Source organism: Pongo abelii, chromosome 11 (genome assembly GCF_028885655.2).
Source record: "Pongo abelii isolate AG06213 chromosome 11, NHGRI_mPonAbe1-v2.0_pri, whole genome shotgun sequence".
NCBI classification, from domain to species: Eukaryota; Metazoa; Chordata; class Mammalia; order Primates; family Hominidae; genus Pongo; species Pongo abelii.
The window spans coordinates 41,003,391-41,030,203 of NC_071996.2; the positions used below are offsets into that span (position 1 = coordinate 41,003,391).

At 37.7% G+C, this 26,813-nt stretch overlaps 1 protein-coding gene across 1 annotated transcript in view; it reads right to left on the reverse strand.

Annotated features, from left to right (window-relative positions):
* Positions 1 to 1,301: 1,301 nt before the first annotated feature.
* Positions 1,302 to 26,813, reverse strand: part of NXPH2 (neurexophilin 2) — a 115,447-nt gene continuing 89,935 nt past the window's right edge. The window contains exon 2 of the mRNA XM_024243596.3: positions 1,302 to 3,811. Within this exon, the coding sequence (XP_024099364.1) occupies positions 3,068 to 3,811 (744 nt within the window). The 3' untranslated portion in view covers positions 1,302 to 3,067. The remainder of the gene's footprint in view (positions 3,812 to 26,813) is intronic.

The window sequence follows — 26,813 nt, forward strand, 5'->3', positions numbered from 1 at the left end:
TCCTCTATATTTTACAGGCCAGTTAATTAATTTAAAATTCTTTATGAGGTGAAATCAAACCTTTAGGCAATCAAGATATTCCCCAAAACATACCAATTCCTGTGAAAATATATACTCAAGTGCCATAATCACCTGAAAACTTCCCAATGTAGTGTTCTACTGCTGTTAATTCTTAGCCAGTCATATTGCTAATGTATTCCAGGACTCCTATCTTTGGATATAAGGATTTAACCTGACTTACTTTGGATTTATCCTGACTTACTTTTCTGTAGTTTCAGTTTTAAAAAAATTTGTGATCACAGATAAATTATTTTCCTAAATATTTTAGGGGGAGGTTATTTCCACCATTTTCAGGTTCAGTTTTGGCTACTGGGTCCTGTCTTGTTATAAATTCATTGCATTAATTTTTGCTGTCTTGAATACCTGTTTCAATTTACCTTTCTTATGTAACACAAGAGCTGGGACTAGGAGTCAGGAGAAATACATTTCAGTTGGGTTTGCCATTTACTAGTGGGCACATCATTACCCTCATGGGGACTTGGGTTTTCCTGTCTGTCAAATAAGAGGATTAAGAAGGTAGTGTAGGTTGCACTCTCTTTGAAATATTACTCTTCTATATGTTAATATGTGTATATGTTTAAAAGTTCCGTTGCTTTAGTTTTTAAACAGTTTGTGACTGAGTGCAAAATTAGCTTCCATGAATGTCTTTTTCCTCAATAGCAGTACTAAAGGGCAAAAAATGGTTTTGTAGAAATGTGTGTATTTGCATGCTTAAGTGGGCTCTGATTTATATTGTTCCAAGTACCATTACTGACAGTTAGGTATGCTTTGAAATGAAATTATGACTTAGAAATATATGTGGCATATATTCTACTCCAACTTACAAACAAGCTTATGGGAAACTTTAAAAAAATTCCACAAACCCTGCTAACATCTAAGAACTGTATAAATCGATTTACAGGTTTTTTTTTTTTAGCATAGAAATAATGTTCATATCTCTCAACTTTTGAACATCAGATAGTTTTAAACCTCATTACTTCATGTCAAAACAATAATAATCATAATGGCAGCTCACAAGTAGAGTTCTTTCTTACTAGATGCCATGCTATGTACAAAATGTTTTATGTGAGTTATTCTTTTGCCCTACTTTAAAATCTCCACAGCCAAGATGCCTATTTAACATGTATCTAACGGAAACCTTCTTGTTCAATTGGTATCACACACACACACATGCACAGAATAAGCCCTTGTGAGGAAAAGAAACAAGGAAAACAGAGTCTTTAAAAAATAACCACCCAGGATTAATGTGACAGATCTAGCAAATTCTTTTTATTTACATAGAAATGTGTACACATACTTTCTCTGTACACAGAAAATTCTAAGTATATATATACATATATGATTCCCACGTATTTTACAATAAATAATATTTTACTCTTGTTTCTAGGTGAAAATAAAAAGATGTCTCAAAATATTAATCACCAACCACAAAATTACAAAAACACGTGGTGAACTCAGAGCAAGAACTTCAAGCCTGTACTACCACACACTAAGCTTAGTACAATTTTTACAAAAGACAAAAATTGAACACTGCAGATATTACCGGTAAAAGGAAAGAAATGAAGATATAAAATAGAGAACAGAGCTCTTGGTTTTTTGAACAGTGTGGTAAGAGTATTTCTTGTTGGTTAGGACTTCTCTTCCTTTAGTCCTGAATTTAATGTTTTACTTTAATATTTTACAGATAAGAAGGGAGAAAGAAGTTAACATCTATTGTAAAAAAAAGTGACCATTCCATGAGCGTCCTGAGTTCTAGAAGCCTTTTTCTTGACCAACCAGACCCCTGTTTCTGTTCTAATTTAATGATCATTCAGTTCTACCATATAGGACTGCTATTCACCCCCACAGGGAAGATGAGAAGGGCACTGACTGTGAAGTGACATTAATTTGAAAGTCATTTCAAAAGTCTGGTAAGCCAGGTATCTTGGTTGTCAGCACTTAATAATTAGAAATGTTTAAATATAACTCTCTATTTCCACATAGAGTTTGATCTCTTATTCAAATATTAACTAAATGCAAGGAGAACTTAATCTGGGAGGCTAGAAATAATGAATCCATAATCCTGAAATTTCCTCCCTCTACTTCCCACTTTTGTTTTCTATTCTAGTCTAGGAAACAAGCACTTTCTCTCAACTTCAGAGCTGTTCTACACATGTGTAAAGAATCACACTATCAAATCAATTGAATAAAGCTCTAAGCTATAGGATGCATACAATTTTGTCATTTTTTGATTAATTCCACGGCATTTGAATTTATCAGAGGAGTCTAAAAGCATCATGATTTTTGTTATTGTTCAACAAACTTATTCTCAGATTTGCTTTCCCATTACATCAGTATTCAAACTCAGGGGGAATCATAAGAATGGTGACCAACACAGGGCTAAGTGCTTAAATCACATTCCACACAACTGTAGCTCAGATGATAAGGAACTTGGTTCCACTGTGGCACTGTAACTTCACACATGAATTTTGAAACACATTTTACCTTTTCTTCTCTCATATCAATAACAGCACAGATGGATGGGGGAAAAGATAGAAATATTAATAAAGAGTTCCAATGTCAAAAACACAATTCGTCTATCAAATACAATCTTTTCCTTTACTGCATCTGCTATTTCTGCAGTAACCTTCCAAAACATATTTCAAAGGCAGGCTCATTTCAAGAGCAATGTTTATCACATGCATAACTTTGTTCCTTCTTGTCACATATTGCTATCATTGATGTTTCTTTCAGAGAAACAATAAGATTTCTAGAACTTAGTCATCTTGCATGAAAGTGATGGTTTCAAAACAGTTTAACTTTTTAGATAAAGGTACCTATGATAGAAACAAACAAATTTCACATTTAAAGATGTCTCTTTTTCTTTTTTTAAATTTGAAAACCTGATAGGGAACTATTGTGCACTGCCAGAAACAAAAGGGATCCTTTATCATAAAGAGCTGGGCTTGTTTCTTGGTCATTCTAATCAAATATATATGTATCCCTCATTTCCACCACAGCAGGAAGATCAGCCAGAAGATAAGTATGGGGTCTCACTATGGTAATTGTAGTCAGGGCACACCTTTTGCACGAGTTTATAATCAACACTGTAAAAGGCAATGTAAATGCAAATGACCTTGAAGGGCTTGGAGCACAACCAAGACACATGGCTCTGAGTCTGCTCCTGGTAGCAGATCTTGGATGGGTCAAAGTTGCACAGGGCGGTCTTTTTTGCCCGATCTGTTTTTTCATACTCAATGCGACAATTGAAAGATTTGGATTCCTTGGTCTCCAAGGTAGACTGGGGGGAAACTTCAAATTCCACCACCTTGGAGGGTGGTACCAAGCTCACTGAAACATTGCCCAGGCCTGTTGAATTATGTCGGAAATACACACTGAAGGTTCCATTTCCATGGTCAACAATTTTCCCTGTGATGAGGAGATTGAGTTTGACCGTTTTAATGTTGGAATGAAAGTCACCCCATCCAAACATTTTCTTAAATTTTCCTGTTTTTACTATTGGCCTCCGTTTAGTTCTTGCCAATGGCTCCCGAATCTCCGTGATGTTGGCCAGCCAATCCCAAAAGTTTTCCATGCTGTCTGCATACGCCATGGGGCCGGGCTTGGGCACCGGAGACTGTTTAACAAACAGGCGCAGGGGACTGATGATCCTTGAGTGCACCACGTTGCCGACCAACGTCCCTGGAGCATCTTTGTCTTCCCAATCCAGCCCCTCCGTGGCATGCACCACTTCCTTACTGTCACAAAATAGCTATTTGAAAAGAAGAAAGAGAAATAAACTTTAGATTAGTGCTGTGACTGCGCACTCAAACTGAAGTCAAAGCGCAAGGGAAATTCTTTCAACATTATTTAGATTCTTGTTCGACAGCATTTCACACACACAGCCGGGCTCAACAGTGTAACAAGATGAGCATGTAATTCAAGCAATGGAAAATTGTGAGTATGAAAATTAAAAATGGTGAGGTTAAGAACAAAGTATTTCATTTTAATGGGTTGATGTGGTTTTAGTCTCTGTTTCCTGATCTTCACAATTCTATTTTCCAGATTGGGGGAGGTAGTATATTTTGACTTCTCATTTGATATAATCATCAACTTGTCAACTCTTTTCTTTCAGGTGGAAGACAAAAATAGAGTGCTGAAGGTATCTACAAAGGAGCTAAAAACTGTGAATGATATTGATGTCTTTTGAGTATATTTGGAAACATTAAGGGGATTATTACGTTCAAAGGCTTATAACATGTAATTTCATAGCTGTTTATATAATTCCATCTCAAACTCTGTAACAAAAAAGGCACGTGATGAGGATTAGAAAGTTCTACAAAAAGTTTTAGTTGAAAAAATATAAGTAAAAATTTAGTTGCCTTTATAAAAACAGAAAGTAATGTAGAGAGGCATATTTTGAATTAATAGGTTGTATACGAGTTAATAAATTTTATTACAACTGAATTATATCCTAAAATAATTGCTAAGAAAATGTCATGTGCATGTGTTTTATGGGTTCCTCAGTATTTTGGTTCAAATCATAGCCACTGAAATGTAAGACTTTATTTGCATTTTATTTTTCTTTTTATTCTTTGTATAGTACAAGAGTCCCCATGTTTACTAAAAATAATTTAGTTAAGTAGATATGGATTTTGAGGGACAGAATCACTATATATGATGCTGTTGCATGGAGTGAATATTTATGGATGATTTATAAAAAGTCTGGAAAATAGAGGTTTCTAGTGGAAACACAGCCTCTTATCTCTAACGGCACAAACCACTCTTGTAATGATTCTATGGAAAACTGTCAGCATGATTAAATGGATGAGGAAAGAAGTGAGGCTTTGGTTATGTACTTTCTCTAGCCCTTTCAAACTTGGCAAAGCACTTGGTAAAAATGCTTTCAGATTATTCCCAAAATTATTGCTTTCAGTCCAATTTTGAAAATAAATGAAAGACATAGCCTGGATTATAAATACTGCATTTGACTAGATGGTATAGTTTGATAACACGAGGTTATCTATTGTATGTTCATAAAAGTTTAGAAGCTTAAATCCTAACAAGACTTTGTGAAAAGTGTTTCCACCTATGTCTAGTCCCCAAATCACTTTAAGAATCCAAGGACTCAAAATGTATAGATAGGTTTCTTTAAAATTATTTTTTGCTTTGGTAAGGATGGGAGGGTGCTACAACATATACTTCTCCCTTTGGTTAATTTCCTGGAAGCTTTTCTTCCGCTTTTCTGGAGTTTTAAAAAATTCAGAACAAATTGGTATGATGCATATTCTTACATTTTGAGAACCTAAATCCATATGGCCTCTTCTTAGGGGCTTATACACCCTGAATTGATACTCCTTTCTCTCCTGGTGTTGAAAGGCTGGCAGATTCCCCAGGGAAAGAGGGATCATTACTCTGGATTTCTGGCTCAAAGTATTTCTGATACTGTAACTACAGCTTTCTGATTTTGCACACTTTTTTTCTCTTTTATTGGTATATAATATTTTACATATTTATGGGGGTACACATGAGTATTTGATACATGCATAAAATGTGTAATGATTAAGTCAGAGTATTTAGGGTATACATCATCTCGAATATTTATCACTACTATGTATTGGGAATATTTCAAGTCTTCCCTTCAAACTACTTTAAAATATACAACACGTTGTTGCTAACTATAATATAGTCACCCTACACTGCTGTTGAACGTCAGAACTTGTTTTATTTTATTTTAAAAAATGGGATTAATTTTTTTTTTTTGGTAGAGATGGGGTCTCAGTTTGATGCCCAGGGGGTCTGAAGCTGCTGGCCTCAAGTGATCCTCCTGCCTCATCCTCCCTAAGTGTTGGGATTACAGGTATGAGCCACCGTGCCTGGACTAGAACTTATTTCTTCTATCTAACTGCGTTTGTACTCATCCATCAATCTCTCTTCATTTCCCCCATCCCACCCTCAAATGCTTCCCAACCTCTGGTACTATCAAAATTCTCTATTTCTATGAGATCAAGTTTTTTAGCTTTTACATATGGGTGAGAATATGTGTCTATCTTATTTCACTTAACATAATGACTTCCAGTTCCTTGAATACTATTTATTTATTTTTAGAGACAGGATATCACTCTGTCATCCAGGCTGGAGGCATAATCATAGCTCACTGCAACCTCAAACTCCTGGGCTAAAGTGATTCTCCCTCCTCAGCCTCCAGAATAGCTAGGAATATAGGTGCATACTACCATGCCTGGCTAATTTTTTTTCCTTTTTTTTCTTTTTTTTTTTTTAGACAGTCTTGCTCTATCGCCCAGGCTGGAGTGGAGTGGTGCAATCTCAGCTTACTACAATCTCCACCTCCAGGGTTTAAGAAATTCTTGCACATCAGCCTCCTGAGTAGCTGTGATTACAGGCATGCACCACCATGCCTGACTAATTTTTGTGTTTTTAGTGCAGACAGGGTCTCACCATGTTGGCCAGGCTGGTCTCAAACTCCTGGCCTCAAGTGATCTGCCTGCCTCGGCCTCCCAAAGTGTCATGATTACAGGTGTGAGCCACTGCTCGGCTTAATTTTTTATTTTTATACAGATGAGGTCTTGCTATGTTGCCCAGGTTGGTCTTGAACTCCAGCCTCAAGTGATCCTCCTACCTTGGCCTCTCAAAGTGTTGGGATTACAGGAGTGAACCATCATGTCCAGTCCTTTGAATACTCTTACTCATGATGTGTGCAAACTTCATTCCAATCATTTGGTAATAGCCCATGGAGGTCAACACCCAGACTCTGATTCCGACTTGAGTTTCCTGAGAATAGAGACAGCCTGGTCCAAGTGACCTGTCCCAGCATCTCTGCAGAAAGAGGGCCAAGGGTGCACGGGCAGATGAGAAGCTCTTGCTAATCAAGGTCCAATTTCTCTTCTGTGATCATGATTCTTGCTGCCAATAGTCTACTACCTATTTTTCACCTGTTTCCAGTATTTCATGAGATTTACCCTGCTTGGTAAATGCTTACAGACACACCTACCATTTGCAGAACATCTAGTTTACAAGAAGTGCTCCCTTACTTCCCAATCTCTACTCCCTGATTTGGTACAGCTTCTGAACTTCTTCTCTCACTCCCACCTTCCTTCTTCTACTTCATGCGATAGAGCCCTTCTGACATTTTCCCCTTTAAGCTTGCTTTTAAAAATATGTCTTGGTTCTTACCTTTATATATCATAATATCAACTACTTTATTACAAATACCGTGACACTTTATCAGCAGAACTAAAATACATTTTCATTCAAAAATATTTTTTCAACCACAAGTATAAAAATATTCTTTTATCAGCAGCAACATGCCCTCTTTTTCTTTAAAGTGCTTGTTTAATGCTGTATGTTCCCCTAAATTTTTTTCTGCCTGGTTCATTTTTCTTATTTTAGTGCTTTGCCCAATTTTCTCCTCACTTTCCTGTTACTGATAAACCCATAAGAATTGAGCCCATCATTCAACAACCAGTAAGTTTTGCAATCATGTAGTCTTAGCTGATCTTGGTGCACTTTCAAATACATGATAGGCACCGATACCTTAAGAGATCCTTCTCTTGTCCCTAGGACTTTCATTGTGATAGTTCTCAGATTACTCAATAATAATGATAATAGTAATAATAATAGCAATAGGACATTACTGAGACATTTTCAAAGATCTGAAAACTTTCCTGATAGCAGTTTATGTTGTAAGAGAACATGAACCAAATATATGTGACTCTCTTTAAAAAAATGAAAGTAGAAAACATTCTAAGCTTATCAAACAGATAAATTGAGTGTCATTATTTGCTTTTACAAAAGTTGTTTTCTTCTTTGGAAAAGGTTCCCTATATGAGAATTTGAAATGAAATTAGATTTCTAAAAAAAAGTCATTCTAACACACTACGGTTCATGTCCAAACCTGCTCAAAGAGCCCTTGATTTTAAGATTAGTCAATATAATAAAAATAATAAAATTTAGCTAATAGCAAAGATATATAATGTTTCTCTCTTCCAGTGACAGCATTCACTGGCAGTACCTTAGGTAAAAAGTACATATATATACATATATGTGTATATATATACATAAATCTATATAAAAGCACTTTTTTTAAAATTTGGCTTTCCTTAGCACATCATATTTCTAGCTTGTTTTGACAACAACATTAGTCAAGTTGGAAAAAGTGTGTACAACCTCATCCGTTTATTACTTTAAAATACACGGACAGTTCTCACAAGTGCTGACTTCCAAATCTAAACCCAAATCTCAAAAAGCTATCTGACAGTGATTTACCAGTAGAAGAATATAATTTAAAGGGCAAATATATTTCTCTATGTCTTTAAACAGATGACAATTTTATCTCCCCTGCTAACTTTCAGCCTTGGTGTAACTTGTTCAGCCTTCCTCTTGTTATAAATCATCCCTTTATAACATCAGTGTTGAGAGCTCAGGCACCCTTTTCTACACCAGGTCTACCTAGATGGTTATATGACCTAAGTCCCCAGTCCACATGCTCAACATGAAGATCTAATCAGAAGATTGGAGGCTGATGAGCCACAAGCCTGCCCACCTCCCCACTGCTTACCCATATATTCCCAATAGGGAAGCAGCCTGATATGATGTTTCCATCATATCAGAGCATAGGATTTATTGCCTAATGGCATTGTCACCCCTTGCTCAAGTGTATGACCTGAACCTCAGTTTTCTCACCTATATCTCCTTTGCTGTTTGGCTGTAAGGACTAAAAGAATGGACGGAAATTACTGGGCCTATTTCTTGGCAAAAGGCATTCGATGACTGATGGTTCTTCCATGGTCCAATGGATAATCTTGTGCCTCCTACTCAAGAAGTGTCTCCAAAGATTTCTGTGAATTCTCAAGCCTCCAGGAAACTGATTAGTGGTTAATTGAGCAACTTGTTCAGTGCCATGTGATAAATTAATGACCAAGTAGAAATCAACCCACTCAACCCCAGAACATCAATCAAATGTTTCCCTATGTTTCTAGTCTTACTGGCATCTGAGTCACATCCAAATCCCAGGTGAGCTCTCTTTGCCAACAAAATGTGTTTATAGATCTTTGATTCCAATCTACTACATGAATCAGCAAAGGGAGCTGAGAATATAAAGTTTCTGGCAGGTGCCCTCATTCCTGAACAGACAATTTCTGTGATACAACATGCTGGGAGAAGAATGTAGGTGGTTCTGAATCTGTTGGTAATCCACTCTGTCCAAGGCAAGATTGTTAAATGTTATCTACAAAACACGTAGCTGTATATTCCTGGTTACTTTTGTATTTGCTGGGGCTCTTCGTGCTAATTTCAGTATCCCTGCTGTCTTTTCCCCCATCATATTATAATAATAATGCAAAAACATTTAACCTCAAGCATAAAATGGAGTTTTACAAAGGGGAAGAAAGAAAAATTGCTGTGCTTTATCTGTTTGAACATTCCTTGATTTCAACACATTTATCAAAGCTTAAGTAATTTATGTCTTGGCAGGGTGTATCAGTTTCACAAAGCACACACATTAGCTCGATACAATGATATCATATTAGCTTTTTCTGCATCTTACAGAAGAGCTCAAAAAGATTAATAAATGCAGAAGCCTTCATCAATTAAATGAAGCAGGTGGAAGGAAGGGAGTAGAGGAATAAGACTGTATTTCATTTTGGTTCTTTTGTTTTTAGGGGGGAAAAGCTGACAGGTTCAAATCATTCATCATAACAAGCTAAAGTTGAATTTTACTGATAATTAAATGCATTTTTTCCCAAGAGGCAGAGAAGCTGCAATGAATTTTATAGTAGCAGATGTGAGAACTGTCACAAATTATGGAAATAATTTATAAACTAAAAAGCATCTTCCTCTGCAAACATTATATCAGAAGAGACTTTTAAAACTGTATTCACTATATATTTTTTAATAAACATTTTTATTTTGGAATAATTTTAGTTTACAGAAAAGCTGCATAATACAAAGAGTTCCCATAGACCCTGCACCCAGACACTGCACTCAGTATCCCGTACCGTTAACATCTAACACTATAGTATATTTGCCACAACTATTAAACCAATATTGATACATTATTACTAACTAAAGTCCATACTTTAATTGGATCTCCTTAGTTTTTCTTTAATGTCTTTTATTTGCTCCAGCATCCCGTGCAGGATCCCACATTAAATTTGGTCATCACCAATCCTTAGGTTACAAAGATTCTCAACTTGTCTTGGTTAGAAGTTTCTCAGACTTTCCTTGTTTCAGATGAACTTAAATGTTTTCTGAAGTACTTGGCAGATATTTTGTAGAATACCCTTCAATTTGGCTTTATTCTATATTTTTCTCATGATTACACTAGGGTTAGGGGTTTTGAGGAGGAAATACACAGAGGTAAAGTGCGGCTTTCATCACTCCCTCTCAAGGGTACATGCTAAGCAACTTGTCACTGTGACATGGCACTGTGATGTTAATCTTGATCTGGCTGAGGTAGAGCAAATGTATTTTTTTAAGGTTTTGTTTTCAGAATTCTCGTAAGTGTTGCAGATTGTTGTTATCATAACCTTAGTTGAAATTACCTTTAATTCAGTGGCACTTGGTTTAGGATTTTTTTTTTAAGTCAGGAACTCCAAAATTTCAATTTATAACTCTTTACAGTATCACTGAATTATCTAAAATAACCTCAGAGTTGTTTAGGAATTTACAGACTATTTCTAAATTATTCTGGCAATTTTATGTGTTATTAATGTGTCTGTCATCACCATTATTCATATCACTATTTTATTTTTATTTAATATTAATTCCTTAAAAATTGCACCCACTTTGATAGTTGATAGCTCTATAAAAAAGAGCTTATTCTATGAATATCTTATATAGAATTAGAATTACTTGCTGACTACATTAGAATCAAGTATCCCTTCTCAGTTTAGAAGCCTGCCCATTTTACTTTATTCTACACATCCAGTGAGAAAGGATCAGTCTTTAGGTGCGGCTTTCTTTGTAGGTCAACTTGTTTATCAAAGGGAAGGGAGCTAGTGAAAGAAAACATCACTAAGGATGATTCTATATGTAGAGCTCTGGGTGGTGCAGGGACACAAATGCTACTTGGTTTCCTCTGGGTTCTATGACAGTCAGATATTTTCCACATTTATAGGACAACCCTTTCCTACAGGTTCATCATGGTGACAGCTCCGCTTCTTCTCCGGAACTGTATGTTGGGCTGAATCCTGAACAGCAAGGGGAAAAGATTTCTCCACACTCACTGAATAATGAAAACTAAACAAAAAGCATTCAAAACTTTGAGCTTCTGGGGTTCAAATTCCATTTAATATAAATCATGCCTTTATCAGAACAGTCCTAATAGGTGGTACTTTTGTTACTTACAGAGACACCAAGGGAAGAGATATTGCCACCACCCTTGCTGTCCTAGGCCAGTGATTAACAAGTCTAAATGACACGTTTACTAGCACATATTGACTCTTCACCTACGTGGCTCCGGGGGAGTAGCAGAGGCCTGATTTTTTTTTTTTTTTGGTGACAGAGTCTCGCTCTGTTGCCCAGGCTGGAGGGCAGTGGCGCGATCTTGGCTCACTGGAAGCTCCACTTCCTGGGTTCACACCATTCTCCTGTCTCAGACTCCCGAGTAGCTGGGTTTACAGGCATTCGCCACCACGCCTGGCTAATTTTCTGTTTTTACTAGAGACGAGGTTTCTCCATGTTGTTCAGGCTGGTCTCAAACTCCAGACCTCAGGTGATCCACCTGCCTCGGCCTCCCAAAGTGTTGGGATTACAGGCGTGAGCCACTGCGCCGGGCCGAGACCTGAATATATGCCCTTTCTGACTCAGCAAGAAGAGACTAGGTGATATTAACACACCCTATTTAAGAAAATGGAAAGCGTAAATCAGTTTAGAAATATTTCCACAAAAATACTATTTTATTTTTGCAGGATTAAGCTTATTGCTTCACTGATTTTGCCTATACCTGCAATCACAGGAATGCTATTGTATTCTAACATTGTACTGGCTAATCACTGGACTGAGAAGAAAAAGTGGAGTGTCCCAATCAAATCAGTGCATTGCAGAAAAAAATCTGTCACTGCATCCTCCAGTGGCTGAATTTACCCAATCAGAAAAATTGTCCCAAGAGCAAAGAAATGAATAAGAAAAGGAGGGGCAATGAAGTCAATCAGGACAAGCAGGGAAGAGCAAGAGACAGGAACAGAAGTGCTTTGATTTATTAGAAGGATTTGGCGTCAGGAGCATAAAAATGGATAATGGGTGCTGTAACTTAACCATCCCAGCACACTGTGCAAGCCACATTCCCTCTCTGAGCTTGGTTTTCTTAATAGTAAAATGGTAAAAAGCACAAGATAGGGTTGCACTTCAAAGAGATGAAGGAGGCTGCAAAGTGGAAAGTGAATTAGAGCGAGGCTGGTCTACAGGCAGGAATACTTGTAAGGAGGTGAATACTGCACCACAGAGAAGTGAGGAGACCCTCAACCAGGTTCACAAATGTATGCGTTCATTTTTTTAAACACTTATTTGACACACACTTTTCAAACACATTTCAGGAGCCCGCATTTGTGCTGTAGGCACTGAGAGTACACTGCTGAGCAGGACAGACACAGGTCCTGTCTTCAGACAATTTGCAGACAGCAAGGGGGTGAAGCAATTCACCTCGTCATAGTTCTCATAAGGTCCCATCTCTTGTTCTCTCTCTCTATATATATACATCTCAGTATATCAGAAGGTGGAAATGCTAAACCTAATTAAGGGAACAGGGTAAGCAACAGGGCAGGGAGTGAACAGAATTAAGCAATTAATATCTTTATTTGGAAGAGTGAAATGAAATCCAGGCCTTACTGGTTGACAGTTGATAAAGAATGAATTTGTGACAAGAAAACCAATTGATCTTAGAATTTATACTCCTTTATATCTGGTTCCAAATTGTATATTGATTTGTTTATAATTACTAATGAGAGTGTGATAACATTGTAAGACAACAGTTATATTTTTTTCCTAGTGAAAGGCTAACTTGGTGACTATTTTCATGACCATAAACAGGCTCCGATGTTCAGTCTTTGCTGAATTCCTGACTTGCAGCTACCAGCTACAGTGCTTGGAAGCGGTGACCTCAGCAGGCCTGGCCTTTCACCTTTCTACCTCCAAAGAGCTTTTGAAGGTGCATAAGATGCAGTCTTGGGTTCTGGGACAGTCAGCCCTTTGTCATGATTATGCTATAGCCTTCTTCTATATAATCCATATAGTATGTATTAGTGCTACTTGATAATTAGGTAACTATGCTCTGGATTAAAAAGAATACTCTGAAACAATATAGAGTTGTCTTTATGTTTATAGGTGTGTCAAAAATATGCTAACAGACAATAAATGTAGGTAACATCCACAGTTTTCACAGGGATTACTGATTGTTCTAAATGAAAGGCAAAGCAAAACAACCTAATTTCCCCTGATAATCATAAAATTGAAGAGGCGTCTATAAGAGAATGTTTTCAGATTTATGTGTTTATACTCAATATAAAGTATTATGCCTTTACTGGTTTAATACGAAGCACTTGCTATAACACATATAATACACAATGCATAGATTGCATAGATCACCTACCACTAAGAAGGAATGTTGTAACTATTTTATAGTACGTAGTCCTCTACTTATCAAAGAAGAAAATTTTGACTTTCCAGGACTAAGCTGAATGAGCTGAATACTCCAAATGTGTGGATTTGCAGCAAGCTGGGAGAGAAAGTTGGCTTTTCCTTGATAACAGGACTGGCATATGCTACTAGAGAAAATTTCATACAGATCAGTACAAATATTTTTTTAAAGGCAGCTGGCTTATCGGTCTTGGATACCCTATAAGTATTTATTATTGTTTCAGAATGATGACCATTGGTAAGTGCAAGTTTGGAAGAATAAGTGGTTTTCTGAATGGATTTGTTCATGGTGTTGTAACGATGGGAATCTATATTGGTGGTCATTAATGATTTCACTGGGGTTATTAATTTAAGTCAAGAACCCCAAAGTGACCACTATTATACAATCTAGAGGTGGCTTACAGATCCCTTTGCACTTGAAGAATTATAGAACCAGTAATAAAAGTGGTTCAAAGCCTCATTTGGGTTGCTTACATATAGCTTATATAGTTAGATTGCTTTGACAGTACTGTCCTATATCCTGCAGCTGAAACTAAAATGACAAGCTGCTCAGCAGAAAAAAGAACAACAGAAAAAAACCCAAAACCCTGTCATGATCAATTTCATCGGCATCCCATTTGAATATAACAAAGAAAATATATAATTAATGATCAAATTCAGCATACCATTAAATTTATTGCTTGTAAACAAATCTTGGAAAGCATTTCTCTGGGTAGAAATTTTGCAGAATGTCAACCCTGCTGACAAAACAGGAACATGCATCTGCCGGACAGCATACAATGCTGTATTGATGATTAGTAGTATGGCTTGCCCTAGAGTCATATTTCTGGTGCTCCATTACAGAACTGTCACAGTAGATTAAAAGAAGAATGACAAAAAAGGAATGAAAAATGGTAGAATCAAACATATATCAATGTACTAATTGTACCTATTAATATTTTGTGGCATAATGTGGCATTATTCCAAAATTCATTTTGTAAGTTGAAAAACAAATGATTGCTTAGGAGAAGAAAGCTAAACAGTGGACATCCTTTCTGCTGAGAGTGGCAAATTCATTTTACCTTCCAGATATCTTTTAATAGCTACCCTTTACGTTATTCTAAATTGATACAGGAACTAACAGGAAACATAAATGTGAAGACAGAAATCTTAGCAGTAAGAGCCAAAAAAACTAGATTGCAATGCTTGGCAGTAGTTTTATTGCTAAGGTTAAATATGGCAATTCTTATTTTATCTTGATGACAGTAATCTGAAAAATCAGTGACACAAACCTCTGCAAAAAATTCAGTACACACACACATGCATGCACGCATGCCTACACACACTAGACACACAGAAATATCATGTATGCATGCACACACCATAGTTCTCTGTAAACATTTAGGAGGATAGTGTCAAAGAAAACTTAGATTTTATTTTGTATTAGAAAGCTGAATTAACAGAGCTCTTTAACAAATTATGAACGGGCTGGAAAAAAATGTTAAAGATGCTTTGTTGGAAGGCGCTGCTACATATGATATGGCTGTGTGTCCTGAGTTAAAAAGGGTCAGATCACAGTCTCAATACAAGTTTTGCGAAGTCAAACAAGGTATTCTTTTGATAATCTAGTAGATTGAAACACTCCTTTTGTTGCTAAGGAGTAAGTGACTCAGCATGGCAAGTGGCACTGTCCACTTTCATCATTCAAGTTTTCAATGAGAGACATGAGCTTCACATGATGGGAACACATATATACTTCTGAAATATAATGGCCTGGGAGAGACAACACGAATCTGTGTCTTGACTGCTAAAAGTTGGCGTTTAAAAAGGAAAGTTGCAATGGAGGGAAGAACAGTCAAGTGAGGAGTAGTAATGCCAGATTATTCTATTTCCATGCCATTTTAGGCAGAGTTTCAATGAGGGACAAGGAGACGTATACAGGGGAGGAAGAAGACACAGGTGGTGTGGGTTTGGAAAAGTGACTTTGTGTATGCTTTGTATTTTACCATCAAATCCATTTAATATTTCAGTCTTCAGGTACCATTAATTTGGCAATTAGCACATACTCACTGTGATGGTGAGTCTTATGTGTCCACTTGCCTAGGCTATAGCATCCAGTTAACCAAACACTAATCTAGGTGTTACCATGAAGGGATTTTGTAGATATGATTTGTATCTACAATCTGTCCACTTTTTGTTGTTGTTGTGTTTGTTCATGATGTTAGCATTTATTTATTGGTTACATTCTTTCACCAAACATGACATTTGTTAATTTAAAATAAATTTTCCAACTGTCTTAGATACATAGTACAGTATTTCACTTAAATGTAAATATTCACAGTGTATTGGGGATTTTTACAAGATCCTACATAAATATGCTACTTCATTATGATCCAATATAAATATGTTTTTTAAGTTCAGCAACAGTTTGCAAACTATAAAATATCTATCCACTAAAAATATAAATGCCTATTACTTGTGCATTTGAAACTGATAATTGTGTTAAAAGTATTTTTGCAATAATCATTCCTGACATTTCTAATGAGAATTACAGAGCCTTCACAAATAACCTCATTTGATTCTTACATCTACTTTGTGAGGTATGTAGGGCAGGAAATAGCCTTAGAGAGGTTAAGTGGCTTGTCTAAGGTCCAAGTATTGAGAGGCAGCAATAAATCTAGGAATCCGGTCTTTGTATAAGGCCATTGTACTTTCTATAGTAATACTCTAATGGACTCAACACCAAAAACAAACAAAACAAAACAAAAAGTCAAACAAAAAAAACCTGATTAATATATTTGCCTTATAAATAAAAAACAATTTTCCTCATTATAAAGTAAAAAGTTTATTCTAGAAAGTGAAACTAAGAAAACAGAAAAATTAAAGTCTGATAACTGTTAACATTTTAATATTTAATTCATATTTTCTCTCTAATATAAATGATCCATATTTTATATATAATCTTTAATTATTTTTAAGAACAATATACTGTATTTAGTTGCATAATAGGTCAAATGCTCTGGAAAAAAGATCTTGCAATCACTACAAGTAAAATCTAAATCCAAATCAGGGTCAATTTTATCTAGACCTCCTCCCTAAATCCTGGATGACACTTTCCTGTTTCAGCATTTGCCATCCAAGTCCAGACCAGAAGGAACTGGGACTGTTCCGGGCAGGAGCAAGCTCATTGTCCTCTGGACCTGCTGGGGTGGCTGCCCTGCCCTCTTAGCCCAAGAATCCCCTTTACATCCATGGCTCTGCCCTCAGAGTCATGCTTCCTTCATTTCTTTCCTTCTCTGTCCCTATCACTCCAGGCTGGCAATATTACTGGCAGTATAAAATTCTCAAAACTTTTTCAGTCTCTTGTGAAATTCACGGGAGTTTAACCCATCAACAACAGAGCCCTCCGCACATCTTCGCTGGATACCTGCATCTCTATTCCTGGTTTCTGCTGACATGACAGATTGCATCCATGTGTCTTTGGAAAAAGTTTCCCAGCCATATCTTTGGTGTCTTCTCCAGACCAATCAGTTGATTTTAAGTTAAAAAGATTATTCTTGATTATTGGGGTTGGCCTTATCCAATCAGTTAGAATGCCTTAAAAGCAAAACTAAGGTTTCTCTGAAAAAGATGAAATTGTGCCTCAAGATGGCAGCATCAATTCCTGCCCAAGAATTCCCAGCTTGCTGATCTGCCTATGGATTTTGAACTTGCCAGTCCCTGTAATCATGTGAGCCAATTCCTTGAAATACAGCTCTTGAGATATCTACCTCTCTGTCTTACTGGTTCTGTATCTCTGGAGAGCCTGTTTGATTTTAATAGATATGCTCATGTGTAAATATCTTACTTTCATAACTCAATTACGCCTGTTGCTTTCTTGTATCCTCCACAGAACCTAGTTACAGATTCACCTTGACTTACCATGGGGTTATGTCCCAATAAACTCAATTTAAGTTGAAAATATCATAAATTGAAAATGCATTTAATACGCTTAACCTACTAATCGTCAGAGCTTAGCCTAATGTACCTTAAATGTGCTCAGAACTCTTACTTTAGTTGGGCAACTATAGTTGGGCAAAATCCTCTCACACAAAGCTTATTTTATAATAAAGTGTTGAATATCTTATGTAATTTATTGATGTTCTACTAAATGCTTATTGCTTTCATACCACTAAAAAGTTGAAAAATCTTAAGTTGAACCAAAGTAAGCTGGGGAAAACCTATATAGGGTTACTTGATGGTGACTTAATCACAGGTTTGGACTTAGGGCCAAGTGTCTCTCCATGCTGCTCCCAGAGTAAACCATCAAAGTATAGGTCACCATCCTTGCCACATTGTTTATTATTATCATTTTTGTTTTTTGACTTGGTTCTTCCTCTTGTATATTCCTTGATGGCTGCTACCTGATCTTATTTATCGTATGTCTCTAGCCCCTCTTATGGTGTCTGATTTACAATAAGTACCTAATAAAAATTGAAAAAATAAATCTGACTGGAAGTGTGTAACTTTCTGGACCTCTCACAACTTTTTATTTCCTTAGACCACTTTGGGAAACGTTTTAAATCCTAATTAAAACTTAATCAATAAAGCAGTCAACCAGGAAATATAATGGAAATGAGGGGCATCTTTCCTGGCGTCTGGAATTATTTGTTAAGGAGATAAAAATCAAAGCCTTTTCTACTTCTCTGGTGATCTCCTGGTGGGGTCTTCTTTCTCTTCTCTGCCACCAGCAACCTCTTCCCATACCTGTCTCAGAAGTCCTGGAAAAGTTTCAACAGGACTGTCCTGGAATTAAGAGATGGTCCAGACCACAGGAAGAGGCAGTCTCTCTCTTGCCATCATTTCATGTTAAGCTCCACCCATTAGGAATTTGGCCCAGTAAATTTTCTAAAATGCAAATTTAGCTGTGAGATGTCTTTTTTTTTCTGTCTTTCAAAAAAACCTGCTTTATTGAGGTATGATTGATGCACAAAAAGTTGTACATATTTTTATTTATTTATTTATTTATTATACTTTAAGTTCTAGGGTACATGCGTACAATGTGCAAGTTTGTTACATATGTATACATGTGTCATGTTGGTGTGCTGCATCCATTAACTTGTCATTTACATTAGGTATATCTCTTAATGCTATCCCTCCCCACTCCCCCCACCCCACGACAGGCCCCAGTGTGTGCTGTTCCCCTTCCTATGTCCAAGTGTTCTCATTGTTCAGTTCCCACCTATGAGTGAGAACATGCAGTGTTTGGTTTTTTGTCCTTGCAATAGTGTGCTGAGAATGATGGTTTCCAGCTTCATCCATGTCCCTACAAAGGACATGAACTCATCACTTTTTATGGCTGCATAGTATTCCATGGTGTATATGTGCCACATTTTCTTAATCCAGTCTATCATCGATGGACATTTGGGTTGGTTCCAAGCCTTTGCTATTGTGAATAGTGCTGCAATAAACATACGTGTGCATGTGTCTTTATAGCATCATTATTTATAATTCTTTGGGTATATACCCAGTAATGGGATGGCTGAGTCAAATGGTATTTCTAGTTCTAGACTTTGAGGAATCGCCACACTGTCTTCCACAATGGTTGAACTAGTTTACAGTCCCACCAACAGTGTAAAAGTGTTCCTATTTCTCCACATCCTCTCCAGCACCTGGTATTTCCTGACTTTTTAAAGATCACCTTTCTAACTGGTGTGAGATGGTATCCCATTGTGGTTTTGATTTGCATTTCGCTGATGGACAGTGATGATGAGCCTTTCTTCATGTGTCTTTTGGCTGCATAAATGTCTTCTTTTGAGAAGTGTCTGTTCATATCCTTTGCCCACTTTTTGATGGGGTTATTTTTTTCTTGTTAATTTGTTTGAGTTCTTTGTAGATTCTGGATATTAGCCCTTTGTCAGATGAGTAGATTGCAAAAATTTTCTCCCATTCTGTAGGTTGCCTGATTCACTCTGATGGTAGCTTCTTTTGCTGTGCAGAAGCTGTTTAGTGTAATTAGATCACATTTGTCAATTTTGGCTTTTGTTGCCATTGCTTTAAGTCTGTAATCCATCTTGAATTAATTTTTGTATAAGGGATCCAGTTTCAGCTTTCTATGTATGGCTAGCCAGTTTTCCCAGCACCATTTATTAAATAGGGAATCCTTTCCCCATTTCCTGTTTTTGTCAGGTTTGTCAAAGATCAGATGGTTGTAGATATGTGGTATTATTTCTGAGGGCTCTGTTCTGTTCCATTGGTCTATATCTCTGTTTTGGTACCAGTACCATGCGGTTTTGGTTACTGTAGCCTTGTAGTATAGTTTGAAGTCAGGTAGCATGATGCCTCCAGCTTTGTTCTTTTGGCTTAGGATTGACTTGGCAATGCGGGCCCTTTTTTGGTTCCATATGAACTTTAAAGTAGTTTTTCCCAGTTCTGTGAAGAAAGTCATTGGTAGCTTGATGGGGATGGCATTGAATCTATAAATTACCTTGGGCAGTATGGCCATTTTCACGATATTGATTCTTCCTACCCATGAGCATGGAATGTTCTTCCATTTGTTTGTGTTGGAGATGGAGATTGTGCCCAGGCTGGAGTGCAATGGCAAAATCTCAGGTCACTGCAACCTCCTCCTCCTGGGTTCAAGCCATTCTCCTGCTTCAGCCTCCTGAATAGCTGGGATTACAGGCATGTGCCACCATGCCTGACTAACTTTTTGTATTTTTTAGTAGAGACGGGGTTTCACCGTGTTGCCCAGGCTAGTCTTGAACTCCTGAGCTCAAGCAATCCACCTGCCTCAACCTCCAAAAGTGCTAGGATTACAGGTGTGAGCCACCATGCCCGGATGAGGCATTTTTTTTTAAAGTCTTTACCTAGCTCCCTGTTACCTAGAGCAGTGGTTACAAACTCAGCAGTGGGACCCTTTCTCCACTAAAGTACACTTTTGTAGAATTCCATTATATACAAAAGATACCAGTACCATTTATTAATGCATTATATATGAGTTCAGATGTGTAACAACTATTATTAAAAGCTTCATGAATGACAGCAATAAGGATCTTATGACAAAAATGAAACTTGAAATCAGAATTTACAGATGATCATTGCAGTCATATCAGCTTCAAAACAGTTCATGGCAGCATTTCATACATAAAGTGTCTCTTGACATCCTGATAGACTTGGTCACCACCGCCCCCTCAACCCCCAGCCCAAACCTCCTTTGTACTCCTATAGCAGCACCTGAACTGGTTTGTGTCCTTTCACTAGACTGAACTCCTTAAAGATAGGGACATTTTCTTATTCTCTGTTGTGTTTCCAATGCCTTGGACAATAAAGCACACATGTTTAATAAATATGTTTCTGAAAATGTGTAAGCTTCCCCACTAAGCTCCAATGCCATTTCAATACTAATTTTATGACTTGGTTAAATTTTCCCCTGGAATTTTTTGTATTGTCATTTCTCCCTGAAATTTCCTGGAGGTTTTATGAATTGGAAAATTATTCTTTGCATGTACCCAAATGACCATATCATGTTTCTAAATTATTGGGCATCAAAGCCATGAAGTTTAATTGACTGTGATTTTTTAGGGAACCTGAAGAGAAGAGCCATGCTTGAAGAAGGAACAAGGTGAGAAGCTGCAAAACATTCCTGATGGGGTCCTACCAGCTCTAGCCCTTGGAGACTCAAATATAATCTCAGACTCCTGGCCCCAGAGGAGGAGAGTGGTTGGGTTTGGTGGAGGGGCTTGGTCAGATGCAAGCACGATTCTGGAAAATAAAGGCTGTGACCCTCATTAACAGGGTAGGGGAGAGAAAGACTACTGGGAGGAGTGTCCTCCAGTGTACACGGGACAATTAGCACAGCATCCACTAAATTGCCAAGGAGGGAGCAAGCTTTTCCAGGAGCGCCCATGTTGAGGTAAAGTACCAAGGAAGAAATTATTCAGATCAGTCCCAGTTTTATAGGGAAATCTGATTATTTCAGACTACAAGTGTTCTGGACCTAAATCACTTAGGAAAATGCTTCATTTCTCATTGTACTGCATTTGGCTTTTATAGGCAAATTTAGCCATCTATTAAATAAGCTGGAATACTTAACATCTAGTGGAATAGCCCCAGTGTGTTACTGGGGAGGGAGAAGCAACAAATGATTCATTAGGTCTTTATGTACAGAGAAATATCAAGACATGAACTTATCGACTTGCTGATTAAACAGTTCACTTTGATGCTCCCTGAACAATTATTATATACAGATCACACTGGCAACATCTCCTAAAAGGAAGAACTTGTGGTGGAACGAATGGGCCTGTATATGCAGGAAGTAGCTTGAGGGGGTGGCAGAGGGAGGAAGTGGTCAGAAAGTAAAGTTATCCAGAAACTCAGAGACAATCTTGAAATGTAAACTTCCCCTTAACAATGTCTGTCCCTTACACGATAATAAGGTCATTTGTGCTGATTTCCTTTCTGATTTTCCTCCTGCAAACATTTTCTACTCCCTTGGCACATGCCTCATCCTTCCCACCTATGTGTCTCTGTCCACCTTCCCCCATTGGCTCAACCCAGAGCCTCAAGTTCTTCTTGATACCTCCCTCGTTTTCACTCTTGAATTCATCACTAATTTGTATATTCTATCTCCAAATCCATTTTATATTTGTGTACCTCTGTTCCCCCATTGTCAACATGACCTCTCTCCTGGGTACCTTCAGAAATGCTCATGTCCCATCTCGCCCTTTCGACCTGCTTCACACGCAGCATCCAGAGTGACCTTTATATACACAGGCCATGTCCCTCCACGGTTCACCCTCCTCAGTGCATTCCATTGCACTGATAATAGAATTCAGACTCATTAAATGGTTAAGAAGGTGCTTCTAGAGATGGCTCTTTCTGGCTGTCCAATGCATAATCCACTCAGTGCTATGTACTCACTGTCTTTGACTTTCTCTCAAAAAACTCAGAAATTGAAGAAAAAAAAAGCAAAACTCAGAAAACTTTGCTCATGGCTCTCTTAAGACACATTAATGTTTGGGCTTGTTTCACCATCTCTCACTAGACTGCAAGTTACTTACAGTGTCCTGTAACATCCATTTCACACATATTTGGGGGGCACCCCCATATTTCAGGTACTATGTTGGGCACTAGGATACAATGGTGAGTAAGAAAGGTTCTTACTCTATGAAGGGTAGTGTCTAGAGGAGACCAACAGAAACCTTGTAAACAAATACATTCAGAAAATAAATAGAAACCATGGAAAGTGCAGAGAATAAACCCAATACGAGATGCACCAGAGAATAGGTGGGGCCCTTTAGATTGGGTGGCCAAAGAAGACCATCTTGAGAAGGTGACATTTAAGCTCACACAGGGATAGTTAGCCGGAGCTCGCCATCACAACAAGGGAGGAGTGTTGTGGGCAGAGAGGCAGTATGTGAGGAGCCTTCTAGTCAGGGAAAGTGTGGTGAATTCTGAGAATTGCATGAGGCTAGTGTGGAGAAAGGGCACAAGGTGATTTTGGAGAAGTGGGCAGGGGTAAGAACATTTGGATTATCAAGGTGAGTGTCTCACTTGAAGGAAACAATTAATAGGTACTGTTGGGTTTCCAGGAGGTGACTCTATTCCAACTGCAAAATTCTTCAACTTACAAAATCGATGCCCTTAAAATTAAGAGAGAGTCTAGAATTGAAGTCTCCACATTCTCAGTTGAGCATTCTATCTAGTATCAATATAGGGTGTTAAGTACCAACAATTCCGTATCATCTGAAAATGACTGATGACTGGCGCATCTTCTATCATGCACAGATTGAATGTGAGAGACATATATTAATTGACAGTCTTTTATCAGCATGTGTGAATGCTTCTGATAGTTTTCCTGAGTCTATCTTCATTCTAAAAGCAAATATTTCTCTGTGCCTGAATGCTGCCTCTTCCCTATTCTCCCTTTGCCTAATTAGCCCCTTATGTTTTCTGCATCAGGGAAGTTATTCCTCACATGTATAATTTTCTGGTACATGCACTCTTGGAACCTGAGCGACAAGGTAAGAAGAAAGACCACACGTGGAGGCCCTGAAATACATGGAGATGGAAAGGGGCCCAGATGAGTGCAAACTGCCAGCCATCCCTTCCGAGGACCCAAGTATGTGAGCAAAACCATCTTGAGCCCTCCAGATCAGTTCAGCTGTCAGGTGAGTACCACTGAGCAATCCCAGTCAATGCCCTTTCCAAAAGCAGAAGCGGAAGAACCAGCCAACTAAGCCCTATCCAAAGTTCAGACCCATAACATCATAAGATATAATAAAATGGTTGTTGCTTTAAGACATCAAATTTTATGGTTAATAACATAACCAAAATATACAGGGTGTGTGTAACTCTATGAAATGAGGTGATAGCATAGTAGCTACAATGTACAGGTGCTAAAGAGGTAATCAGAGCTTTGCCCTATAGATGAGGTTGTCTGAATGTGGAATGACCTGCAGAATTAGCCTGCAGAGTTCAGCTATGAGTCATTGTGATTTAAGCAGCTCCCACAAAGCCCGGGATCTGCCTAAATTCTGCTTCCAAGATTTCATGGTTCCTGTTGAGGCAGATTCTTGAAAAATCCAGACCCAATCCCTGAGCTTTCCTGAAAGCTGTCACACTGTCACTGCTGGTATGAATTTCACAAGATATGAAGGTCATGTTTATACCACCAAAACATCAATGCTTGTTTATCATCAGCCACTGCAGTTCTGGTCATTTTTTATATTTCAACAATATTCAATATATGTGTAAGGGAAGCTTTAAAACAAGCCTCAAATGATAAGCAACCCTCTCTCTGTTTTGTTTTGCCTAAAAATTCTTATCAGTCTTGGGTCTTCACCAGGTACCTTTTTGCTGTGAAGAGAATTCTTGAAGATTAATCCTAAGTGTCCACTAAAGATGAAAATGATGGAGCAAGTATTGTTAACGTGGGCCAAGAGAAAGCAGATGAAATTAATAACTGTTAGTTTTAATTTATTTAATAAGTTCACAACAGGCATCATTCTTATGCACAGCATATTTTGTCTTTAGATATCTCTCACTTCTCATCTGACTATGACCTGATTTTAAAACGTGTGTGCCTCAAAATACCTGGAGATTTCTAATATTTATAAAGAAATCACATAAATAGCAGAGGATAGCAGAGGAGAAAGCAGTTAGAAGAGGCCTGGCTGTTCTCACTCCTCAATTCATCACTAATTCTTATACTCTGTCTCCAAATCTAAGCTCAGTCAGTTGTCAGAATCTCAAGAAAGCCTTTTGTTCATATAAATTAAACTTTTTTCATTTCATTTTACAACACATGTAAGTTATAGTTCCATTTCATGCATACTTTTTTAAAAGAAGATTCAAACAAGCTATTAATGGATTTCTAACCTTTAAAAACACTCTGATTTCCTCTTTTCCATATTACTTATTTCTTAATGCCTTTGCTTGACTTTTCTTCATGGTTTGCTCCATGAATGTGTTGTGCTCCTCATGCTTTACCTCTCAACATAACTGAAACACTTAGGAGTGGCCATCTGTTCTGGCCATCATTGTCAGTTACAAGAAGGCTAAAGAATGTAACTGCTGATCCCCCATTTCCTTACCGACTACATACTTACAAGAGAGAACTTGCATTGTGAAAGCATGGGAGTCCCTCCATTACCTGCCTTTGGTCAGATTGAAAACATAAGCTAAGACTTATGTTTAGGAGTAGGTTGGTTTGGGTATGGAAAAGATCAACCCATATGTTCTGTCATGTGAGCCATCAGAATTAGCGATTAACTTCTGAGACAGTTGATGAGAATGAAGAACAGGATATTCAGAACCCACAAGTCTGATTGCCAAGCTTTATTGTGTGAATTTCTGCAGTATCCTCCATGAATTACTGGTAAAAGGTTGCCATATAAATTATAGATTCTTGATGGTGACCATGTCTTGATTTTTTTTTTCATCAAAGATGTGACTCTCTAGAAGCAGTAAACTATAAGAGAGCTGTATTGGTGTACCTGCAGGGATGTCCAGCATTAGCCAGGTGAGATTCACAGTGGTTCACTGTAGGTCTGAGGATGGAGACAGTAAGTAGGTAAACTGTGGCTTGGGAAAAGGATGAGATTTCTAACCATGAGGACTGCCTATCAACAGAACAGCCTGCTCCAGCCTGCTCCACCTATGACAGTGTTATGGGTTGAATTGTGTTCTCAAAAAGATATGTTGAAGTCTGTTAAAGCAAAATTAAAATGAAAACCGGGCCTGAAAAATTCCTGGGCAAACAAAACCTGGTAGGCTTTAAAAATAGCCTTCATCTTGCTTAAGCTGCAAACATGAGTAAAACTTGGGTCATTTCTGGTAGATGCTCGTGTTAAAGAAAAACGAAACTTAACCTGAAACTTAACCTCAGCCAATCAAGAGCAGCCAACTAAAATATATAATTATATGATAGAGGACTTTCCATCAAGGTAAAACAAAAAAGGCGATTTTAAAAAACTGTAACCAGCCAAATAATTGCTTTGTCTTATTTCCATATTCACCTGGTAAATATTTTCCTCTAATGCTTCCTCAGTGGAGCACTATACCTCTTTTGGTTTGATGCCTCCCAACTGAGGAACTGCTGTTTACACAAATTAACTCTAAATTTTTATTTTGCCTCGGATTTTTCTTTCAACAAATCCTAAACCCGGGTACCTGTGATCGTGACCTTATTTGGAAACAGGGTCTTTGCAGATGTAATCAAGATAGTTATTACGGTAGACCCTAATCCAATTTGACCGGTATCTTTATAAGAGAAGAGAAGCACAAAGGTAGACACCATTGACTCTGTGAAGACAGAGACAATCTCTGAAGATGGAGTCAGAGATTGGAGTTAGGCTGCCACAAACCAAGGAACATTTGGGGCTACCAGAAGCTGGAAGAGGCAAGGAAGAACCCTGGCCTAGAGGCTTCAGAGACGTCATGGCCCTGCCAACACCTGGATTTCAAACTCATAGCTTGCAGCCTATGAGGGAATTTCTGTTGTTTTAAGCCACTGGAATGTGGTTTGTAGTATAGATGGTCTCTGACTTATGATGGTTCAACTTACAATTTTATGATTTTCTGACTTTATGATGGTGTGAAAGTGACACACATTCAACAGAATATCAATAAGTTACACAAGCTATTCAACTAGTCAGCCA